Here is a 24,618-nt window from a genome sequence, read left to right on the forward strand (position 1 = left end):
GTAATAGCTGATCATTTGTTCCCAGCATAAAGTTGATTATGTATTTTTAACTTAATATTCGGATTATGTTACCTATTATATAAATCAAAGTTGATTTTGTATTTTGTATTTTTAGAGAGAGAAGAGAGAAAGAAGAAAAAAAAAATTAGAAAGAGAGAGAAGAAGGTGTATTTGATTTTTATTTTTAATTTTGGGGTTTGTTTGTGATAATTAAATAATAAGAGGTGTTAATTTATAAAATAAATATATACAAGGACCAAATTAACTCTTTTCCTTTTGACTTTTAACACCGTTAGTCAATTTGATATGTGTTTGCTAACGGAATGAACCTCAATATACCATTTTATAAATTTTTAAACCACAAGGCTGCAATAGAAAATAGATGTAACCACAAGGTTTATTTTTATACTTTTCCCTAAAAATAATAAATAGAAAAACAAAAAAAACGAAATATCTTCCAGGTGATGATGGGGACCTGTAAAATAAGGTAGATACTCTGAAACTCAAGTCAGTCTAAAGTTTAAATATAACCAAAATAAAATAACAAAAAATAAATATAATAAACAAAAAAGACATTAAATGTCTGGGGAACCTACAAAACAAGGTAGCTACTCTGACACTCAAGTCAGTCTAGAGTTTAAATATAACAAAAACCAAACATAATAATGAAAAAAGCAATGAAATGTCTTCCAACGGAAATGAGGGACCTGCAAAACAAGATAGATACTCCGACGTCTAAAGTTTAAATAAAAAAAATAAAAAAAAAAATGAAATGTCTTCCATCGGAAATGAGGGACCTCCAAAACAATGTAGATACTCCGAAGGTCAAGTCAGTCTAAAGTTTAAACATAACAAAAATAAAATAACAAAAAATAAACATAATAAATAAAAAAGACTTTAAATGTTTCCATAAGAGATTGTGAACCTAGAAAACAAGGTAGATTCTCCGACGCTCAAGTCAGTCTAAAGTTTAAACATAAGCAAGATAAACATAACCAAAAACAAATATAATAATGAAAAAAGCAATGAAATGTCTTCCTCAAAAATGAGGGACCTGCAAAACAAGGTAGATACCACGAAGTTTAAGTCAGTCTAAAGTTTAAAGATAACTAAAATAAATTAACAAACATAAACATAATAAATAAATAAATAAATAAAAACGAAAAAACGAAATATCTTTCATTTGAGATGGGGACCTGAAAAATAAGGTAGATACTCCAAGACATTGAATGTCTTCCATAATGGATGGCGGACCTACAAAACAAGGTAGATACTCCGACGTTCAAGTCAGTGTAAAGTTTAAACATAACAAAAAAAACATAACAAAAAAAAACATAATAATGAAAAAAGCAATAAAATGATGGACCTAGAAACCAAGGTAGATACTCTGATGTTTAAGTTAGTTTAAAGTTTAAAGATAACAAGAATAAATTAACAAACATAAACATAGTAAATAAATAAAAATAATAAAAAACAAAACAAAAAACGAAATATCTTTCATTGGAGATGGGGGACCTGCAAAATAAAGTAGATACTCCGAAGCTCAAGTCAGTTTAAAGTTTAAACATAAAAAAAATAAAATGAAAATAAATAAATATAATAAACAAAAAAAGTATTGAATGTCTTCCATAAGAGATGGTGGAACCTACAAAACAAGGTAGATACTCTGACGCTCAAGTCAGTCTAAAGTTAAAAATAACAAAAAAACAAACATAATAATGAAAAAAACAATAAAATATCTTCCATCGGAAATGAGAGACCTGCAAAACAAGGTAGATACTCTGACGTTTAAGTCAGTCTAAAGTTTAAACATAACAAAAATAAATATAATAAATAAATAAAAATAAAAAAACCGAAATATCTTCAATTGGAGATAGGGGACCTGCAAAACAAGGTAGATACTCCGACGCTCAAGTCAATCTAAAGTTCAAACATAAACAAAAAAAATAACAAAAAATAAATATAATAAACAAAAAAGACATTGAATATCTTACACAAGAGATGGGGAACCTGCAAAACAAAGTAGATACTCCGACGTTTTAGCCAGTTTAAAGTTTAAACATAACAAAAATAAACAACAACAACAACAAAGCCTTAGTCCCGAAATGATTCGGGGTCGGCTAACATGAACCATCATATAAAACCGTGAAAATCAAGTCGTGTCAGCGACACAGATTCGCTCCCTCCACTCCGTCCTATCCACTACCATATTTTCCTCAATTCCCAATAAACTCATATCACTCTCGATCACCCTCCTCCAAGTTTGCTTAGGTCTTCCCCTACCCCTCACCACTACATCCCTTTGCCACTCTTCGGTTCTCCTAACCGGCGCATCAAGCGCTCTACGTCTCACATGGCCAAACCACCTTAGTCGGTTTTCTCTCATTTTATTCTCAATAGATGTGACCCCTACTTTTGTCCTAATTATTTCATTACGCACCCGGTCCTTTCTCGTGTGACCACACATCCATCTCAACATACGCATCTCCGCCACCGACATCTTATGGATGTGGCAGTGTTTCACTGCCCAACACTCCGTACCATATAACAATGCTGGTCTAATTGCCGTCCGGTAGAATTTTCCCTTCAATCTATTAGGCATGCCGAGATCACAAAGGAAACCCGTAGCACTCTTCCACTTCGACCAACCAGCTTTAATCCTATGAGCAACATCTCCATCTACTTCTCCATCCGTTTGGATAATAGATCCTAAATACCGGAAGCAATCCGAGGCCTGAACAACTCTCCCATCTAGGGTGATTGTCCCTACCTCCCTACTCCTACGGCCGCTAAACTTACACTCCAAATATTCTGTCTTACTTCGACTCAACTTAAAGCCTCTAGATTCTAGAGTTTACCTCCATAGTTCCAACTTCATCTCCACTCCTTCTTTCGTCTCATCAACCAACACAATATCATCTGCAAACAGCATGCACCATGGTATACCATCTTGAAGTGAACTTGTTAGTTCATCCATAACGATGACAAAAAGAAATGGGCTTAGTGCGGAACCTTGATGCACTCCAATCGTAATAGGAAACTCTTCAGTCTTCCCAACACTAGTACGTACACTCGTGCATACTCCCTCATACATGTCCTTTATGATGTCAATATATTTCCGCGAAATGCCTTTCCTTGTCAAGGCCCACCAAAGTACTTCCCTTGGTACCTTATCATATGCTTTCTCCAAGTCAATGAAAACCATATGCAAGTCTTTCTTCTTATTTCGATAGTGCTCCATTAATTGTCTCATTAGATGGATGGCTTCCATAGTTGATCTTCCCGGCATAAAGCCAAACTGGTTTTCCGAGATCTTCACCGTCCTCCTTAGCCTTTGTTCAATCACTCGCTCCCAAAGTTTCATAGTGTGACTCATTAATTTGATTCCCCGATAGTTGGCACAATCTTGGACATCGCCTTTGTTCTTATACAAAGGGATTAAGGTACTTTTCCTCCATTCTGATGGCATCTTATTGTTTCTCCAAATTTTGTTGAAGAACGTCGTCAACCATTCGATTCCTCTTTCTCCCAAACATCTCCAAATCTCAATAGGGATGCCATCAGGTCCTACTGCTTTCTTCAACTTCATCTTACTTAATGTCATTTTGACTTCACCCTTTTGAATTCTCCGCAGGCATTCATGATTTATCATATCGTGATGGATACTTATATCTCCAACATCTTGTTGGCGATCTCCATTAAATAAGTCATCAAAATAGGACCTCCATCGTTCCTTGATATCCTTATCTCCAACTAGGACTTTCTGGTCCACATCCTTCACACATTTAACTTTTCCGAGATCTCGCGTCTTCCTATCTCTCATCCGAGCAATTCTATATATGTCTCTTTCCCCTTCTTTCGTATCCAATCTTGTATACAGATCCCGATTCACCTTTGCTCTAGCATCTCGTATGACCTTCTTTACTTCCCTTTTAGCCTCTTTGTATTTTTCGTAGTTCTCGTCACTCCTACATTTCCCCAATAGTTTATAGGATTCTCTCTTACTCTTTACTGCTTGTCGTACTTCTTCTGTCCACCAAGATGTGTCCTTACCCGGTGGCATGCTACCTTTAGATTCCCCTAGAACTTCCTTCGCTACTTCCCTTATACTATGCTCCATCTTATTCCATATCGAATCTATATCTGAATCCATATTGCAAGTCCAAATATCTTTTTTGGTCATCTCATCCACAAATTTTTGTTGATTCTCCCCTTGCAAACAAAAATAAACATAATAAAAAAATAAAAATAATAAAAAAAACCCGAAATATCTTCCATTGGAGATGGGGGACCTACAAAGTAAGATAGTTACTCCGAAGCTCAAGTCAGTCTAAATTTTAAACATAACCAAAATAAAATAACAAAAAATAAATATAATAAACAAAAAAGACATTGAATGTCTTCCATAAGAGATGAGGAACCTGCAAAACAAGGTAGATACTCCGACGTTTAAGTCAGTCTAAAGTTTAAAGATAACAAAAATAAATAAAAATAATATAAAAAATACAAAAAAAAAACCGAAATATCTTCTATTAGGGATGGGGAACCTGCAAAATAAGATAGATACTCCGAAGCTCAAGTCAGAAGTTTAAACATAACCAAAATAAAATAAGAAAAAATAAATATAATAAACAAAAAAGACATTGAATGTCTTCCATAAGAGATGGGGAACCTGTAAAACAAGGTATATACTCCGACGTTTAAGTCAGTCTAAAGTTTAAACATAACAAAAAAACAGGAATTTTCACATGCACCTTAATGAGCAAGTGAATTTGCTCATTTACCGTTAGATATAAGCTTAATAAATCTAAGCCTCAGGATGCTTTGAATCTCCATCTTAGGATTCTAATAAGCCTAGCTCTAACGGTAAATGAGCAAATTCTACATGCTCATTAATGTGCATGTGATCAAGACTGACAAAAATAAACATAATAAATAAATCAAAATATTAAATAAAAAAACCGAAATATCTTCCATTGGAGATGGGGAACCTGTAAAATAAGGTAGATACTCTGAAACTCAAGTCAGTCTAAAGTTTAAAGATAACCAAAATAAAATAACAAAAAATAATTATAATAAACAAAAAAGTCATTGAATGTCTTCCATAAGAGATGGAGAACCTGCACAACAATGTAGATACTCCGACGTTTAAGTCAGTCTAAAGTTTAAACATAACAAAAATAAACATAATAAATAAATAAAAATAATAAAAAACCTGAATCCATTGGAGATAGGAGGCCTGCAACATAAGGTAGATACTCTGAAGCCCAAGTCAGTCTAAAATTTAAAAATAACCAAAATAAGATAAACAAAGAAAGCTATGAAATGTCTTCTATCGGAAATGAGGGACCTGCAAAATACTGTAGATACTCCGATGTTTAAGTCAGTCTAAACTTTAAAAATAACAAAATATAAAAATAAACAAAACAGCAACCAAATATCTTCCATTGGAGACTGAGAACCTGCAAAATAAAATAGATACCCTAAAGCTCAAGTCAACCTAAAGTTTAAACATAACAAAAAATAAATATAATAAAGAAAAAGGATACAAAATGTCTTTCATTGGAGATAAGGAACCTGCAAAACAAGGTAGATATCCTAACGCTCAAGTCGGTTTAAAGTTTAAACATAACAAAATAACAAAAATAAATATAATAAATAAAAAGACATTGAAATGTCTTCCATCGAAAAATGTGGGACCTGCATATAAGATAGATACTATTGCGGTTAAGTTAGTCTAAAGTTTAAACATAACAAAAAATAAAATAATAAGTAAAAATAAATAAATAAAATAAACAAAAATAAATAGAAAAACAAAGAAATATCTTCCATCGAAGACGTGAGACCTGCAAAATAAGGTAGATACTCCGACGCTCAAGTTAGTTTAAAGTTTAAACATAACAAAAAAAAAGAAAATAGCAAAAATAAACTTAACAAATAAAAATAACAAAAATAAACATAATAAATAACGAGGGTGAGGAGGGGAATTAAAGAAGGAATAAAAGGAGGGAGGGAAGGAATAAAAGAAGGAAGAACGGAGAAATGAATGAGTGAATGAATGAATGAATGAGTGTATGCATGAATGAATGAATGAATGAAGAACAGGGAGAATGAGAAAGAAAATGGGAGAAGGAAGAAGGAAGAAGAAGAATGAGAAGAAGACTACTTACCTTCTTGCATACATGCTTACATTTTCCTTCTTCTTCTTCTTACTGCTTTCTATTGCTTGCTTTTCTATTCCATGCTCGTTGTTTACATGCCTACATTATTATTCCTACTTACTTACATGTTTGCGTACCTGATTACTTTAGTTTTCTTCATCTGCTTACCGCTTCTAGAATTTCAATAGATTTCAGAAAAATATAATCCAACTAACTCGACCCGCAAATTTATTTGTCGAACCAGGAACCCTAAAAAATATCGATACTTGAAAAGTAAGAACCATAACTTCAACATTCTCATAAGGGCGACTCTTACGTGTCAATTATCTTTTGTGAAATCTAATTGAAGTTTAAACGTTGTTTGGTATGAACAAGAACTTCAACATATTCATCTTTTTAATTATTATTATTAAAATTTAATCGAATGTAGCTTATATAAGTTTCTTTATATCTCAACACAATGTAAAGCATATAGCTATCTTTTTGTTCATCTAACTGATCCTCCTAGTTTTCTTCCATTTTTAGTTTCTACCAAACATTTGAGTCACTTTTAAGCATCTCCCGTTTTGTTTCGCACAACACATAACCAAAATAGCTTCCTTATTTTCAATAGAATTGATCAATTTTTAAATGATACAACATTTAAGTAGGTTAATCAACTGGATCCTAATCATTCATCAAGTTAAATTTGAAGTAGATTAAGTCACAAACAACTTCGAATTGATTAGTCGGATCCTTATACCAAAAAGAAAAAACATATATATGAAGAAATCTAAGGTCTTATAACTCATACATTGTAACGCTTCTAAGCTAATCGATTCCTTACAAAAGAAGAAATTTAAGAGAAAATTTTCTAAACCTAAGCCCTTAAATCATGAAATAGTATCCATATGAATGGACTAGAGAGAAACACCACTCCCATTAATCTAAACTGTTGGGTCAAGTAGTTTCTTGACAAATATCACTAATTAATTAATTAATTTATTATTATTTCGTAATTAGATATATTAATTGGTTCGTTTTTCCAATTAAAGTCTATTATATACACTATAACTTGAGCTTATGATCTCTTATTTAAGAGATTTTATATCATTATCACTTAATTCAACCTAATTGTTATTGTCATTATTTATTTATTTTTCTTTAGACAATGAGGTGTTTTGAGCCCATGTTTTGGAAAAGAACCTTAGCTATGACATACGATCAAAAGTTAAACAACATCTAGCTATATTTAATACACTTTAATTAATTAATTAATCCATGATTGGACATTATTTTACTTTGTACAAAATATATATATATATATATATATATATATATATATATATATATAATTGATGAATTTGTATAATACCTTTTAAATTCAATTTAAAATAGTGGTATTGTTTTATAGTCATTATTATGATAAAAAAAATAGTTGGCTTGATTTGAAATGCATAATGATCAATTCAAAATTAAAAGCCTTGTTCTCTAACAAAAAAAAAGATAGAAAGAAATTGAGAGTTGTGGAAAATAAATGAATGCAAATGAGTATTGTATAATTGGAATCGTGATGATACAATTAGAAACTAAACTACAATTAATTGATTTCAGCAAAAGATAAGCCAATTCTACTACATAATTTAGGATCAATTCTCAAAACGGTGAGATAATAAACGTTTGATAATCAATATGAATAGCCCAGTAACAATAAACAATGAGATAAATCAGCAATAAGCTATACCTTTTTTAATGAGATTGTACAGTGTGTCGATTGCCCTTGGATTTAGATAATAAACGGCAGCCAGATGTTTGCTGCGACAGAGATATACTGTATCTTGGCCAGATTCAGATAGAACTCATACCGTTTCAAATAGGTGTGGAAGATGATTTCTTCCTATTAATAAATTGAAGCACAATTTTAGTTAGACAAAATAAAAGTTGAAAAAAAAAAACTAATCGAAGAAGAAGCTCACTTCCAACATAAATGCATTTATCAAAGATCCAAATGGAATTTCACTAACGAGGATTTTGATAAGGCATGAAATGTACAGACTCAAAATTCAACTAATCAAAGTTAAGTCACCATTTGGACATAAGTAGGCATCACAAGTTTAGGAATAATTAACATCATTGGATCCCAATTTGACGACAACATGAAATTAAATGCAGCCAATTCCATGAACAAATTGTTTCACTTTCACAATCTAACAGAAACATGGTACTCTATTTATACATGGGAGAAGGGAACTTTACATTTTTTGCTTTGGCTTACGTAACAGATTCTACAACTGACCCATTTATGGCACATACTTGCTTCTTCCCTAGAGCAGCAGTTTTGGCACTAGGCTTCTGAGTAAAAAAATTGAACAAAAACATTACATAACATCAGTAAGCAACATCTGTGTGAATTCTCTACTGAGGCTATATATTCTTAATGTTCATCAAATGATTGATCAAACAACAAACAGACAAACAAATATTATTTATCCTTCGGATTGCAATACGCCTAATGAAACTGTGCTGGTGCATACAGAATCAATTAAACCTCAACAGGAGCATGTTTCCCCTGACTTAGAATCTCCGGCCAGGTCATGGGCGGATCAGTGTGAATCAGAAACAGAATGGCAAACAGTGTCTAATAAGAATAAGCGAAATAAAGGCAAGAAAAAAATGATTGCAGGACAGGAATTACTAACTTACAAGAGAGAAGTTCGTCCACCTACACGATATCGATGAATGTCTTGTTCTGGAATTGCAGGGGGATTGGTAACTCGGAAACGCAGCGACGTTTGGAAAACTTTTGTATTCAGTATCGTCCAGACTTTGTTTGTTTGGCTGAACCAATGGTAGATTTCAATAGTATTCCCCACAGATTCTGGCAGAGACTGCAATTAGAGTTTATTGCCTCTAATACAACCTCTTCATTGTGGGTTTTGATTCGGACTGGTTTTACTCAGGTCGATTCTGTGTGGAGTCATTCGCAACATGTTACTGTGTCTTTTCTGATAAACTCAGTTGTGCAGAAGATTTCTTTTGTTTATGGCAGCGTCTCATATTTACAACGTCGTAGATTGTGGGATGATTTGGCTAGAGTCGCTATGGGAAATTCTGATTCTTGGCTAATGATTGGAGATTTTAATTCTGTTCGCGGCGCTCATGAAAAAACGGGCGCACCTCCTTCCAACATTGCTTGTGCAGATTTTACAACTTGTCTTGACAATTGTGGTATGTCCGATGTTGACACCCGGGGTTCCTTCTATACTTGGAATAATGGTCGAAGGGGTAGTAATCGGGTGGATTGTAGACTCGATAGAGCAGCAGGTAATTTCCCTTTTTTTGATTTCTGGAATTCTGTTCATGGTGTCACTCTTCCTAGACACACATTGGATCATTCTCCGATTATCTTGTCTTGCACAAACGCTGATAGGGGTCGAGTCCGTTTTCGATTTCAATCTATGTGGGTGCTCAACTCTTCTCTGCGTTCTACAATTGAAGAGTCGTGGGCTCAACCGGTGCTCTCTTCGCACCCTATGTTCATCATGAGCTATAAACTGAAACGGCTAAAGGGAGTTCTCAAAACTTGGAATAGAGAGGTTTTTGGTCGTCTTTCGGTCAACATTGCGTCTGCATCTAGGGATCTTCGACATGTGCAAAATCAGATATCAATGGAGGGATTTTCTGATGAACTTCATAACTCAGAATTACAAGCGCATGAGGTCCTTGAAACGGCATTAAAGCAAAATGAAATTTTTCTTAGGGAAAAAAGCAGGGTGAAATGGTTGGCTGCAGGGGACAGGAACTCACATTTCTTCCACCAACAGTTCGCTAGAAATAAATCTCGGCAAGGTATCACACACTTGCAAATTGACGGGGAGGTAACCGCTGACTGCTCGGCTATACAGAGACATATTATAGACCATTTCAGCTCAGTTTTCACCTCTTCTACCAATCCTAACAGGGATCTCACAAGCATTGCAGACATTATTCCATCTTGTGTGTCTGTAGAAGATAACATGACACTAACTGCCAAGCCATCTATTGAGGAGATTAGAGACACAGTTTTTCATATGGATGCAGATAGCGCCCCCTGGCCCTGATGGGTACACTGGTATTTTTTTCAAATCATTTTGGAGTATAATTGGCCACGATTTTTGCAAGGCTATTCTGAACTTTTTCAGTCAGGGGACATTACCTACGGGTTGGAATTCGAGTCTAATGGTCCTTATTGCGAAAGTCACGGAAGCAATCTCTGTTGATCAGTACAGGCCAATTGTCCTCACCAATTTTTGTACCAAGGTAATCACTAAGATTCTAGCCTCTAGACTTGCCAATCTCTCTAGCAGAATTCTTTCTCAAAATCAATTCGGTTTTACAAAGGGTCGGAGAATATCAGATTGTATTATTGGAGCTTCGGAAGGGGTAAATATGCTTCAAAAGAAATGTTTCGGTGGGAACTTGGCAATCAAAATTAATATTCGTAAAGCATTTGACACTTTGGAATGGGATTTCATTTTAGAGGTATTAAAGTGCTTCGGTTTTTGTCATCAATTTCAAGATTGGATTCGTTCTGTTTTTTCCACTGCTAGGTTATCTATTGCCATCAACGGCCAAGACCATGGCTATTTTGCATGCTCAAGAGGTGTTAGGCAAGGAGATCCGTTATCTCCCCTCTTATTTTGTTTGGCAGAAGACTTCTTTAGCCGATTATTGCAGTCAAGAGTTTCTTCTGGAGCTCTGACACCATGCTTGTATAGCGGTAATGTGAATTTTCCGACTCATTTTCTTTATGCGGATGATGTACTAATATTTCTTAAGGCTACCACTCGAAACATCACTGAATTGAATAGCATCCTCGATCAATATGGCATGATATCTGGCCAGATGATCAACAAGCAAAAATCGGAATGTTTTGTCAACAGATACTGCTCGGCCCGGAGGGGGATTGAATTAAGTGGATTATTGGGAATGAAGTTAGGAGTGCTGCCTTTTACTTACCTAGGAGTGCCTTTATTCTCGGGTGCTCCTAAGAGGAAATGGCTACAGAATTTGGCAGATAGAATTTATGGTAAATTGGCGACTTGGAAAGGTGAATTGCTATCGATGGCCGCTAGACTCACTCTTATTAAAAGTGTCACAAGTAGCTCTTTGCTCCACTCTTTTTCAGTTTACCGATGGCCTCGCTCTTTACTGAAAAAACTCAACCGCGCTATGAAAAACTTCCTATGGACGGGGGATGTGAACAAGCGTAAACTGGTCACTGTAGCCTGGTCCCACTGTTGTTTACCGGCTAGGGAAGGAGGTTTGGGTATTCGAAACTTGATTCACCTGAATTCAGCGATGTTGTCTCGACATAATTGGAACCTCATCTGTGGAAAAGACTTCATTTCAGGGTTAATTCAAAAACGTTTCTTATTCCCAAATGGTTGGCCGAGGAACTATACATTTAACTCTTCAATATGGTCTTCACTAAAACACATATACAGGGATATTCGAAAGCATGTGTATTGGGTGCTTGGAACTGAGTCGGACAGAAACTTTTGGGTGGATGAATGGATTTGGCCAACATTAGCAGATCAAATGGACATCCCGGAGCGGAACAGGCATTTACTCACTGATTGTATTCAGAGATATAGGGATCACACTGGTTGGATTGATCTACCTGTGGAGGGGGATACTGCAGCAGCAGTAAGTCGAGTTTCCATATCGCCTGCTGAGGACGATCTATGTTGTTGGACGCCGTCTCGTAACAGTCAATTCTCTGTTAAAAGCTCTTATGACACATTCAGATTGAAGGGCCAAACAAATAACTGGTACAGGTTTATATGGGGTGACTTTATTCCTCCATCGCGATCGCTCATTTGTTGGAAAGCGTTGCACGGTAAGTTAGCAACTGAGGATATGTTATGCCAACGCGGAATGATACTTGCGTCGAGATGTAGTCTATGCGGAACTGCTGTAGAGACACAGGATCATCTGCTGATACAGTGTATTTTTGCACGCCAAATTTGGAAATCACTAGAGGAGGCTTTTTTAACTTACCTGGGCACACCGCAAATAGTTGCTCAATTATTTCAACGGGCTAATGATTTACATTTCAGTTCGCAGGTCAAGCCATTATGGCAAAGTGCAGTGATTCATGCTATTTGGGTAATCTGGAAGGTAAGAAATAACTATATATTCAATGATGTTTCGGTTGATATCTCATTCACTCTACGACTTATTTGGAAAGGAGTGCGGGATGCAGATTTTTTCAATCATGGGGTAACGGGCTCAGCCAGGGATACACAGATTTTGTTACGATTTGGCATTCAGGGAAGGGCTGCCCCTCCCTTATGTTGCCAGTTCGTAACTTGGGCATCTCCGCCACAGGGCTGGACAAAAGTAAATACCGACGGTTCCTCTTCAACTACAGCATCTGGCGCAGGGGGAATTTTTAGGAACTCGAGAGGGTTTCCGAGAGGTTGCTATGCACTGAAATTAGAGACATGTGATGCTCTTTTTGCTGAAATAAAAGCAGTCATATACGCAATTAAAATGGCTGCGAATCGACATTGGTTTCCACTTTGGATTGAGTCGGATTCGTTGGTAACAGTGAATCTGCTAAAGAGCCGCAGCAAAGAGGTTCCATGGCTGATTGGCTTCATTGTTTAACTATAATTAATAACCAACTGGTGTGTGTATCTCACATTTTTAGAGAGGGTAACTCTGTTGCTGACTGTCTGGCACGTAAAGGGGCTAGTGATATGGGGGAACAGTGGTGGGACAGCTATCCACCGTTTTGTTCTGAATATGTTTTTAATGACTTCAATAGAACTTCATATAGGAGATATTGTTAAGTTTGGTTTTGGACCTGTTGTCCAATTTTTCACTTTTTTCATTCTTTATTTTTGCAATTTGTAATTCTTTTCTTTTCTTTTAATAAAATTTAGGGGTTTGGAGGTTGTGGGTAGGGGCTGATGCCAACCTAGTTGGGATGAGTCTTGCCTCTCAACCTTCTTGCTCTCTGCCTTTACTTAAAAAAAAATTGTCCATGATAACTTCACATATTACTTTTACCCCATCCTCATCATCAGAAGAATCTGAACTGCTGCTTTCTGCTTTTCCATTTCTATTAGCTATAGAGATGAGGACTCGTGGGATTGGTAGAAATTTTGAGCATTAATATGAATTGTGCCCTTAACTATAAGCTTAAGCTTTTAGTTTAAATGATTTCATGACAATGATGATTTCGTAGCCATCATTCAAGGTTTTTAGTCATGAAGACCTGAACTTTTCAACTTCAAGCTTTGAAAATGTGCTTATTATTGCAATTTTTTTTATCAAAGTGTATATTAGAGCCACAACACTCACCTGGAAACTCCCATCACCTATGCAAGCAATCACACGCTTATTTCTCGCAGCCTGAGCGTATCTGAGAGTAGCACCTACTGACCAACCAATAGATCCATATTACATCTGGAATTTGTACCTGAAGCAATCCATTCATAAATAATGGATAACAAATATAGGGAGTGCATTCAATTTTCTTAACTCTGCTACTTACCCATAATTTTCAGGGAGGCAGAGTTTCTGATAGTTGAACCATGAATCTCCAGTTTCAGAAATTACTGCAGAGTCCCCGGTAAGCATTTCCTAATTCATGTTCCAAACAAAGTTAGAAAAATCAGAAGCATGAAAAATGGTTTATAAAGAAAGAATGCTATTGATGACAAAGGGAATCAAAAGCGAAGAATGACCGAATCAAAGACTAAAAGCAACAGTTGTCTGATAGCACGAATACCTTGGAATATACAGAATATTAAATATGATCTTGGTAGATATTGCATTAGCCACTGGAGAAAGAACATTAGGATATGAATCCCACCTCGATCCTGCGACACAATACCGAGATGGAATCCCAAAATGCTGTGATCCCCTGAAAATAAACGAGAAAAGATTCATTTAAGTAAAAATCCAATTTATGAATGCATTTCTACTAACCTTATTGATATGATCTGTTAAATACAGTAGCCAGCCAAAGTAAATACCACTTATGTACAGATTATGGAGGGAATATGACGATTCTATTGATGATAAAATATATATATACAGTAATAGAAACCAAAGTCTATATTGTATAATTACAAATATACCACTAAATATTATATAATCGTATCACTCATGAATGATGTCCTGTCATTTCCAGGGGTTCATTTGGTTATTGTCCTACCTCTGACTTAAAAATATGACATAAATGATGGAATGGAAGTTAGACAAACTACTAGAATGATCTAACATATAATCAGTAGTTTATCTTGAACCTTGGTGCAAGTTGAATTTTAAACTTTGTAAAAGGATTAATGAGAGAAATTGAAGGAGAAGTCTCAACTGATATCAACCAACCATAGGATGATCCAACATATATTTTATCTTTAATCACATGATTCTGCAAATCAACAAAGTACAAAGTTTCCTTCTTCTCTACAACGTAAATTATATATGTAATGATCTATCATCAGCATCAGCAGCATCATCATAATCAAGATCAACATTTTCATTATCCATACATGGCACTAGCAAGAGGCACTTGTTACTACTTATCTTTGGGAATACAGGTTTCCATGATTTAAAAACACAGGCTATTCTAACTTTGTCATCATATAAACTTACTCAGTCAACGATCTTTCTCAACAATTCGAATAGAAGATTCTCCCATTCACCCATAGTTTTATATGATTCTCCCATTTAGATTGATAATTGACAGTCAATATGAATCAATTATACACTAGAAATCTTAAATCTAAACTTAATAAACAAAAACTTAACTTCAATTGGTGAGTGTTCGACTCGACTGCATCAAATACTAAACCGCATGGATTGTATGTAGCTATGAAATCTTAAATCTTAAATTAAAGCATATGGAAATCATAAATAAACCCAAAATCCCCAATTTTAGAAACAGAACACAATTTCCCAATTGAAAACACAAAAACTCTTAAATCTGTATTGATCTACTAGATATAATGGTTAACGCAACCCAAGACAAACTGACAGTGCTCATAGACATTCTAACATCCATTTCAATTTTTCATTGTTTAGCAACCGATACATAGTTAAACTGTGACATTTATGTACACATGCCAGAACTCAATAATGGCCTTATAGAAGGAAATAAGAATAATTAAGTTAAACTCATAAAAAGATGCAATTTCAAGATTAAACCTTAGTTGGCATACCAAATTACATACCTGAAGGGAAAACTGCAGTTTCTTATCCCAGTATAAGCTAAAGATTGGAAGAGTTTGATTTCCAATAGCCAGTACACATGCTCCTGGGTGAAGAATGGAAGGAACACCAGAGAGCACATATATATACTTCTCTGGAAGCCTATGTTTTGGCAAAACACCCACGAACAAAGGATTCTCCCTCCATAGTCCATAAGCATAAGCCGATGTATCCACCTGAAGCTGCCAATGTGGGTCGCCAAGGAAAACACAAAATAGATACATGAGCAAGTGAGAATCAGTAGGAAGGTGGCAACTGACATCCCCACTCCTCATGTACTCATATTTCTTCAAGCAAGCCCCTTCAGCAAGCTCTGTAAGAGAAGGTAACCCCAAGTATAATTAAATAACAAGTAAGCATAAGGTAACAATATGTTTTAGAAGATAAAAATGGCATTAAAGATACATAATAAGCAATCAAATGAAGTTTAATGGAGTACCCCGAATCCTCTGCACCATATAGCCGTCTGGGATGTTGCTATGTGATAGCAATCCTTTGACCCATTCTCCTTTGATCAATGTATGAAGCCTTTCATGCTCAGTGATGGCATTAAGACATTCATGAATCCTAGGATTTTGCTGGGAGGTTTGATGCAAACTGACAGCAGGAAACTTAGCTACAAGCAATAAGGTTAAAACGACATTAAGCCTAAAAAATAACGGTAAATCAATCCAGAACAAGGGAAAAAGTTATAGTGGAGCAACTAACTCATGGAAGTATCAAGAGCCTGCAAAAGTGTGCGACGTAATTGCTCGAGCATGCAATTCCGGCCCCATGGCTTCCAATCAATTGGATTTCCTATTTCACTAATAGTGATAGAAATACCAACTTTGGCAGCAGCTTGCATGACCTGCATATGAAAATAATATTTAAGCAATCTATAGTGTAATAGATTTCAGGGACACATCATTTCAAAGAACAAGTATGGATATTCAACAAACTTCACTTAGATTCATGAACTTCTATTTCTACCATCCCAATGGAAAGGCACCACATACACACTTTACCGGAATGTGGAATACAGGTGTCTCGAACAAAATAAGTTTGTTTTTCAGTCGTACTACTAAACTGTTTAAATAAAAGGAGAGTTTAATATATAATTCTCCCACTACTATATATGTGTAAGCTTCTCCCACCAGGATTTATGTATATGTTGTAAAGTTAGGAAGCTTAATGATCCTAATCAAAATTGGAGAAAAAGAACAAATGAACACCAAAGGTCCAGTAGAGGGACAAAAGAACAAATGTAAAACTCAATAATTAGTTGCAATTATGATTATAAATTTTACATTAACTTTCCTTGTTGATATTTCTGCTAACCAAATCATCTTTCTCTAATATGATTTCAGTTATAAATCATATAAATAGAAAAGGGATGAGATTAAACATCCTAATTTTAATTTGGAATGCAAAAAGAAAACCATTGTAGCTTCTAAATTTGTGCCTGGACACACCTCTAGCAAGGGGTTACGCTCAGAAAGGCACACTAAGAGGCGTGCCTCTTGAACAGAGCCCCCTTTTGGCTTTTTTGGAGGATCCTCTCAAGTTGAGTTTCAGCTTTAGAAGTCATGTTTTAATATAATGATAATCTTAACCATTCATTTCAATGTTGAGACTCAACTTGAGAGAATTCTAATCCCTGAACTAAAACACCACAAAGCTACAATATGTATTTAATGGTAGATTCTCTTGTTGCACTATATAGAATTCCGTTATCTACATGCTCTTTGTCCTTTCTTGAAGCATTTTTCGTGATGATCTAGTATGGGGCACATTTTGCATAGAAAACAAGGCCAAATCAACCATGTCACGCTTTCGATCCAAACATATTGAGATAGTGTTACCATTGTCATATTCAATATGAAAATAAGCACATTGAAACATAATGTGCAGAAAATCTCATTCTCCTTGGAAAACAAGAAAGTAAGATACTCCAAATTCTGTGGAACAAATTGATGACATACCAATTAGCCTAGGAGCAAAATCATTGTCTACAATAGTTTAGTCTGAAGTCCTTGAACCCTGATGGTTGACTTTTCATTACTAGATCTCATTGGTGTACAAGATGCTACAGAAATTTATCTAATTGATTGAAATGGAACTTCTAATTTTAACATGTGTCCTTAATATTACTAAATGATTTGAAATCCACCTCATAGTAGAAAAAAAAAAACAATAACGCTCAAAATCACTAAATGATTTCTCTCAAGTTTGTGAGAATTAGAGGAGAGTCATATGATGAGAGAATCAATTGAAGATTACATGTTTCTCTTTTGTTATATAATAGAAAATCAAAACTATTACAACTAAACAAAGTATAAACTGAAGCAACTATGTTAAACTTTACTCACAAGTATATACATGTTTACTTCTCTATGCTATATATGCACTTGTCAATTTATCCCATGATGCTGTCATTTTTAGAAACGTGATGATGTCCTTAGCTGAAACAGTGACCAACCCCTAAGACCGAATTCTGGATATTAACGAGTGCAGCCATAGAAAGAAACCTCAACTTGAACTTAGCCAACAAAAAAGACCCATAGAAAGAAAACCTCAACTTGAACCTTAGCCAACAAAAAAGTGATAATCTCAAAAACAAATACATATATGAGTTATTAAAAACAAATACAGCTTAAGTATTATTCAACAAGAGTAGGCATTATTTTAAATGACGTATTTGAAAGATTAAGGACACTGAAATCCAGCAGGAACATCCTTTCCACAGGAATTCAAGAGCAAGCTCAAGGAGATAGGAACATTAAGACTGAGACCTAAAACATTAGCCTTAAGAGCGGTGCAAAGGCAAATGGGACCTTCAAGATCAACCAGTCTTGGAAAAAAAGAAAGTAAGATACTCCAAATTCTAGAGACACAAAAGTTCTATAAAATGTGAATGAAAGATCACACGAAATTGAATTTGGCTGATGAATCTAAGAAATAGTGAAAATTCTCAATATTCTGATAGGAACAGAAAAACGTATACAGAGAAGAAAATTGAAAATAAACCATTAAATTGATGAACTCAAAGAACTATTACACTACTAATGAAAACAAAAGACAAAGATAGAATGGACATAGCCTAAATGTAACGCTCACAGGTATTCTTTCTTCTCTATTAAATTAAACGAACAACGCTCAAATCAAATGAGCCAAACAACATAATTTTTCATGACCCCCTTCACACTCTGCACTTGTGCATAACTAACTAAAGCGTAGTCTCTCTTCACAATATTCTGAATAGCAATCTCAATGGGTTCTATTTTTTAGTCTAAGCATTACTTGTATAAAAATTATATATTTTGTACATGTATGTTTACCATTTAGAAGCACCTTGATGATCAAAATTGGAAGGTTTTATATGCATAAAAAGTTCACAATAAATCTTTGACCTCCATCCCAGTAAGTTGATTAAAGTTCTCCACTCAATTTGAGAGATAATTTTATGTCTCCATTTTCCTATCCCCATCTATCTATGTGTATCTAACAACTCAATTTATGTGTGATTCCCTTATCCACGGAGAGACAGTATAAGCAAAATAGTGAAATACCTTAATGTGGCTGGTTTCAATCTTGTTGAGTAGAGGTTTGAGAAGAACCGATGAAAACCAGTGCCTTAGGCTGTCACGGCACTCATGGATTTGAGGATAGATACCCAAATCCTTGAAGGCCTGAACAGAGTCTTGAATTGATAAAGGATCGCCCTCTCTCTTAGAGATCCTCAGACGCCTCAAGGGAATGCGTCTCAAGGGAACAGCAGCGTCAGATTTAGGATGGGGAGAATATAAAAGGGAACTAGCCCAAGGAACAGCAGCGTCAGATTTAGGATGGGGAGAATATAAAAGGGAACTAGCCCAAGGAACAGCAGGGTCTGATTTAAGATGGTGGTGTATCGGGACAAGGATTTCACGACGTGACTTGGGGGGAGGTTTTTCACTTGATTCCCTCACAACTTTTGGCTCGAGAGACTCAAAAATGTGGGAGCAGAGAAAAAATACAGCCACCAAACCCATGAAAGTCTGCAGCACCTTCAAAAATATATCTGATGGGCAAAAACAAAGTATTGGATAAAAGAATAAGAGAGTTGATTAAAGAAAATAAAGTGAATTGAGGAACTTACAAGCTGTTTCTTGGAGCAAGTTTGAGGGTCTGGCTGTTCCAAATAGATGAATTTCCCTTCATTAATTTAAAGTAAATAATATTGGTGTCAGACAAATGAATGAATTTTATTTATTGCAGTCTAAGAAGAAATATTCAGTTGTAAACATTTGGTCCAATAAAAGGCTTGTGCAATCATGAATGCAAAGGATTGATTTCAAGGTATAGTGGTTTGTTCCAAGTTGATGAACCTGCTCCTATAATGAAAAAAGGAGCAGGTTCATGTGGAACTGAGGCTCGACTTTATTCTTCCAAGTCTGTTTTGATTATCTAATGTTCGTTCCTTCATCTCTATTTTTACTATTTGTTTTTCTATGGCTGTGACAGAAATCATGTCTTGTGTATCTGCAGGTTATGCTATAATTCATGTTTCAAGTAATCCTACCCTATGAGACTTTTCCTGTTTTCATGTCTTGTGAAAACTCCATTAAGTTGTAAACTCCATTTGGTCTAAGAAGAAAAATCCATGAAGTTGTAAATTCCAATGGATTGATTTCAAGATATTTTAGCATATAGATATAGTGTTGAAGAGATCTTCATATGGAATTATCATTACTTCCTTCAGATATCTAAATTAAATTCACATGAAAAACAAATATATAATTTTCAGTGCTCTTTACTGATGTGAATTATTGATAATGTTATAAGGATTAAATTAAGGAACCCAGCTACAATCAACTGCACAAAAGAAGAAACCAAATAAATGATGATCAAACAGAAAAGAAAGCAAAAACTATTAATAGCCAAAAACAACTATTGGACACTAATCCTCATTTTTCTAAATGAACTTAACCTGCACATTTAATTAGTTAGCTTGTTTTGTTCCAAGTTGATGAACCTGCTCTTATAATGAAAAAAGGAGCAGGTTCATATGGAACTGAGGCTCGACTTTATTCTTCCAAGTCTGTTTTGATTATCTAATGTTCGTTCCTTCATCTCTATTTTGACTATTTGTTTTTCTATGGCTGTGACAGAAACCATGTCTTGTGTATCTGCAGGTTATGCTATAATTCATGTTTCAAGTAATCCTATCCTATGAACTTAACCTGCACATTTAATTAGTTAGCTTGTAAAATGTCTGCTAATTTTTATAAAGTAACACTTATTAATTTTTATTAAATTTTGGGATAAGGTGAAAAAATACCCTTATCATTGACAATCAAGAGCAAAAATACCCTAACGTTCAAAATGATACAATGAAAGACCTAAGCTTAATAAGTTGGTCCAATTTTAGACAAAACTAGCACATCTGTTGATTCTGGTAATAATTATATGTTTTCTCTATTTACATTTTGATTATCCTTCACCTATTCAATCCTTTCGTTTATAAGAACCCAGAACCTCAAAGCAAATGTCGAAACCATAATACTCAAATCAAAATGTTTAAAACCCTCATGAATCATGTATATATCATGGTCATCTACTCCTCCTTCTCTTAAATTAAAGAAATCGTGACTATGAAATGCCAAATGAAGCACATCATATATTGTTGGCAATTTTCGGTGAAGTGTAAATACCATATATGATAAGATCAGCAACTAACTAGATAGAGATATAGAAGAGCTAGAACAGATTATGTAACAAACAAGTTCAAGGAAAGTAATAAGAACTTACTACAACAGACAGAGGAAGGTTAGGATTTTCTACATTTTGATTTGGGGATTTTGTATTTTTTACAGATGAACGGGATGAATAGACAAACCAGATGGGGGGCTTTGTGTAATCAAGTGAAATATTTAGTATTATCTAAAATAAAAACTGTACTATTTTTAAGCTTGGGGGCATTTTTGCTCTTTACTGTCAAAGTTAATAGCATTTTTACATCTTATTCCTTAATTTTTTAATTGTTTGTGTGTTAACCAAATGAAAATCAAATATTATTTTTTTACCATTTATTCAAGCGAGTAAGATTATTAATGTATCATTCGTTTGTTAAAACCATAGTTGTTAAATCGAGATTCGACTCATGACTCGAAATCTCATTTTGCGAATCGGGACTCGTGAATCAAGTTGAATCGTAAGATTCGGATCAAATTCAAAATGCTATAAAAAAATAAAATATTAACCATATTTAATTTTAAATATTAGTCCAAGAATGCAATTTTAATGTCTAAATAGAAATTATATCACGTTATAAAAGAAAGTAGAGACAACCGGAATATAAAAAATAGAACGAATAGAGAGTAGAAGATAATACCAAATAAATAGAAAAGAAAATGGAAGGTTTTGGAATTTGTAAAATAAAGAGTCATCTAATTGAAACTATTTGTGTTTCATAACTTTTACACATTTTTTTGTTTTTGTAAATTGAATAGTCATCTTCTTCTCCGGTACGTTTTTTAAATGGTAGCTGAATCGACCGACTCGGATGACTAGATGACTTGGTGAATCGTCCGAATCGGTGGTGACTCGGCCGAGTCGTACCATAGATACGACTCGAATTCTTCATGAATCGAATCGTACGAGCCGACTCGCAACTCGTACGATTCTAACAACTACGGTTAAAACTAAAAAAACAAAAGTGAATATAAATTTAAATTTTATGAGGAGATAGGGGTTCTAACTTCCAAGCTAAAGTTAATTTTAGAATACAAGCAATTTCTTATATCAACTGAACTAATCAATCTTAATGAAGAACAAAATATGACGACTCTATTATTGAAGAACAGAGCCGTCCGACTTTGTTCCTCAAGAACAGATTCCAAACGATCCTATTTTGGTGAAAATAATGTCAAAAAATGATAACAAATTGAAAATAAGTGATTTAAAAAATAAGAAAAATAAAAATAAAAATAAAGCACATAAATAAGTTATTATTTTCAATACCAAATCATGAGTCCAAGAACGGAGAATGCTGAAGCAAATGATAAAAAGATGGCAGATAGAAAATCACGTGTAGAACCTTTAATGCCCTCCATATTACTAAGATTTTTTTTCTCACAAAAAATAGAATAATTTAAGAATAAGAGCTTTATGTCACAAAATAGAATAGAATGAAGGTGGATGCTAGAGAATTGTATTAGAGAATAGAAGAGGAAAGAAGAGAAGAGAATAGAAGAGAGTAGAATAGAAGTAGAGTGTGTTCGTTTATGAATATCTACTTATAGGTAACAAAGAGGTAAAAAAAATTGATTGTTTTCCTTTTTTTAATTTAAAAAAAAATTGATTTTATGGTAAGAAAAGTAAATATGGCAAGAAAAATTTAAATTTATGGTAAGAAAAACTAATATGATAAGAAAATTTGATTTTATAATTAGTAAAGTAAATATGGTTAAAAACTTGATTTTATGGTAAGAATAATTTGATTTTTATGTTAGTCAAAAGGAACATAAATGAATTTATGTTTCCCTTTATGATAGTCAAATGAAAAAGAAAATAAAAAATTAAATAAATGAATTTTGTTTAAATTAATAGATTTTAAAAATTGATTTTTTTTAATATTCACTGCTTAGAAGGATTGAGTCAACTTTCCTTCTACAAAAAATTGCATTAAAGTTTCATCCAATTAGCCATTTATTATATATAATATTGTTCGGAGTTATTCTTAATTAGATCCAATTGACCATTTACTACATATAATATTGTTAGGAGTTATTCTTAATTAGCAATTTTAGTAATATTTTTTAGGGATAAAGTGTAAAAATACATCTAACGTTTACAGCCAGGAGTAATTTTACTCCTAACGTTGGCAGCGAAGAGCAATTTTACTCCTAATATTGACAAGTTGAGTCAATTTCAGATATTATTTTAAAACACATATATTTTTATTCCTTATTCTGCACCAATTGCATATTAGTTCGTTTTTTTAAAAAAAAAATCATTTTTTCTGTGATTTAATAATAGAATTGGAGGTTAATGCTTATTAATTCGGAGAAATATTTTGAATTTTTTATCCAACTCGTAAAATAGACAATATATCGTTTATTTTTTAAAATAATTTATTAAATAATAATAATTATTATTATTATTATAACTTCCATCAATTTTTTTTAAATCGAATAAAGCCAACACAAATTTCATATATAGCAGAACGATTTCAAATGAAATTTTGATTAAAAAAATTAAAGAAATGATTATGGGACTATATTATATTATATTTATTTTTTTATGAGAATTATATTATATTTATTAGTTGAAGGCCTTTATGTCTTTATATATACATAAGGAAAAAGCTATGGAGGCATATTTAATGTATATTTAATTGGGATATATTAACTAAGTTAGAAAAAAATAATGAATCCAAAAAAGAAGAAAAATCGTGGGTTTTTTATGTGAGGGTGAGGGTAATTATATGATAAATTAATAAGAGAGAGAATCAAAATTGATTGATGAGGTACGAGGGAGGAATCATTCATTCATTCTTATATTTAGAGAAAAATGAATCTCATTCCTATTTAAATATTAACTAACCAAATATTAACAAAAGGAAAAAATCATTCTCATTCTCATTCTATACATTCATTGTCTCAAACCAAATACCCCTAAGTCCTACATACTTAATCTGGCATGTATTGTTTTTTTTATTATACTTAAAGTTTTAGCGGCTTGGTTTCACCATGTCATATATCATACAAGTAGCATAAAATAATAAGGTTACTAGTTGACATTTGATTTCTACTTTTGGTAACATATGTTGAGTTCATTATCCTTCGATCTTCTTATTTCATCAAATTGGAAGGTTCTCGTTTTTAGTTCTTCGTATCATTAAACTTTAATCAAGTCATTTTATTCAAGATGGACTTATTTTATTTAGCCACAAAGGGATTCATATATCCATTGTGAGGTGGTCTTCAAAGGATAGCTAGAGCTTGATCTCCAACTGCTACATCTTCTTTGTCCTTTCACAAGTGACAGATTAATGAAGCTTTTAAATTAAGCAAATTGAAGGATTAGAAAACGAAATTGAGAGCTTGGTGATGAAAATTAAAGCTTAGGAAAATGAGATTTTATGGTTCAAAGGGAGAATTTCGAAAATAATTTGAGAGAAAAAATGTTTATGTTGAGTTTTGGTTTGTGTTGGTTGGGGTTTTGAAATAAAGACATAAGGCTCTAT

The 24,618-nt window shown here is 33.8% G+C and overlaps 1 protein-coding gene across 2 annotated transcripts; it reads right to left on the bottom strand.

The window, feature by feature from the left end:
- Window positions 1-7,684: 7,684 nt before the first annotated feature.
- LOC136222036 (uncharacterized) lies at window positions 7,685-21,268 on the bottom strand. 2 transcript variants are annotated; one of them, XM_066009512.1, is made up of 11 exons: window positions 21,180-21,268; window positions 19,528-19,583; window positions 18,959-19,449; window positions 16,116-16,257; window positions 15,847-16,023; window positions 15,371-15,720; window positions 13,924-14,058; window positions 13,687-13,775; window positions 13,494-13,611; window positions 8,397-8,492; window positions 7,685-8,037 (listed from the first exon to the last, which is right to left on the bottom strand). In XM_066009512.1, the coding sequence occupies exons 3-7, from the start codon at window positions 19,418-19,420 to the stop codon at window positions 13,990-13,992; spliced, it is 1,200 nt and encodes a 399-aa protein (XP_065865584.1). In that variant the 5' UTR covers window positions 19,421-19,449; window positions 19,528-19,583; window positions 21,180-21,268; the 3' UTR covers window positions 7,685-8,037; window positions 8,397-8,492; window positions 13,494-13,611; window positions 13,687-13,775; window positions 13,924-13,989. The 2 variants fall into 2 exon arrangements, with proteins under 2 accessions (XP_065865584.1, XP_065865585.1); XM_066009513.1 differs by lacking the exon at window positions 8,397-8,492.
- Window positions 21,269-24,618: the final 3,350 nt, after the last annotated feature.

This window comes from Euphorbia lathyris, chromosome 3 (assembly GCF_963576675.1).
Source record: "Euphorbia lathyris chromosome 3, ddEupLath1.1, whole genome shotgun sequence".
In the NCBI taxonomy this organism is placed as follows: Eukaryota; Viridiplantae; Streptophyta; class Magnoliopsida; order Malpighiales; family Euphorbiaceae; genus Euphorbia; species Euphorbia lathyris.

Bases quoted from the DNA above. Each gene is read 5' to 3' on its own strand.
- LOC136222036 (XM_066009513.1), bottom strand. From the start codon at position 19,420: ATGGGTTTGGTGGCTGTATTTTTTCTCTGCTCCCACATTTTTGAGTCT. The intron at 16,258-18,958 runs GTATTTCACTAT...TTTCATATGCAG, and splicing joins TTGAAACCAGCCACATTAAG to GTCATGCAAGCTGCTGCCAA. The intron at 14,059-15,370 runs GTATGTAATTTG...GTTTATTTTCAG, and splicing joins AACTGCAGTTTTCCCTTCAG to GGGATCACAGCATTTTGGGA.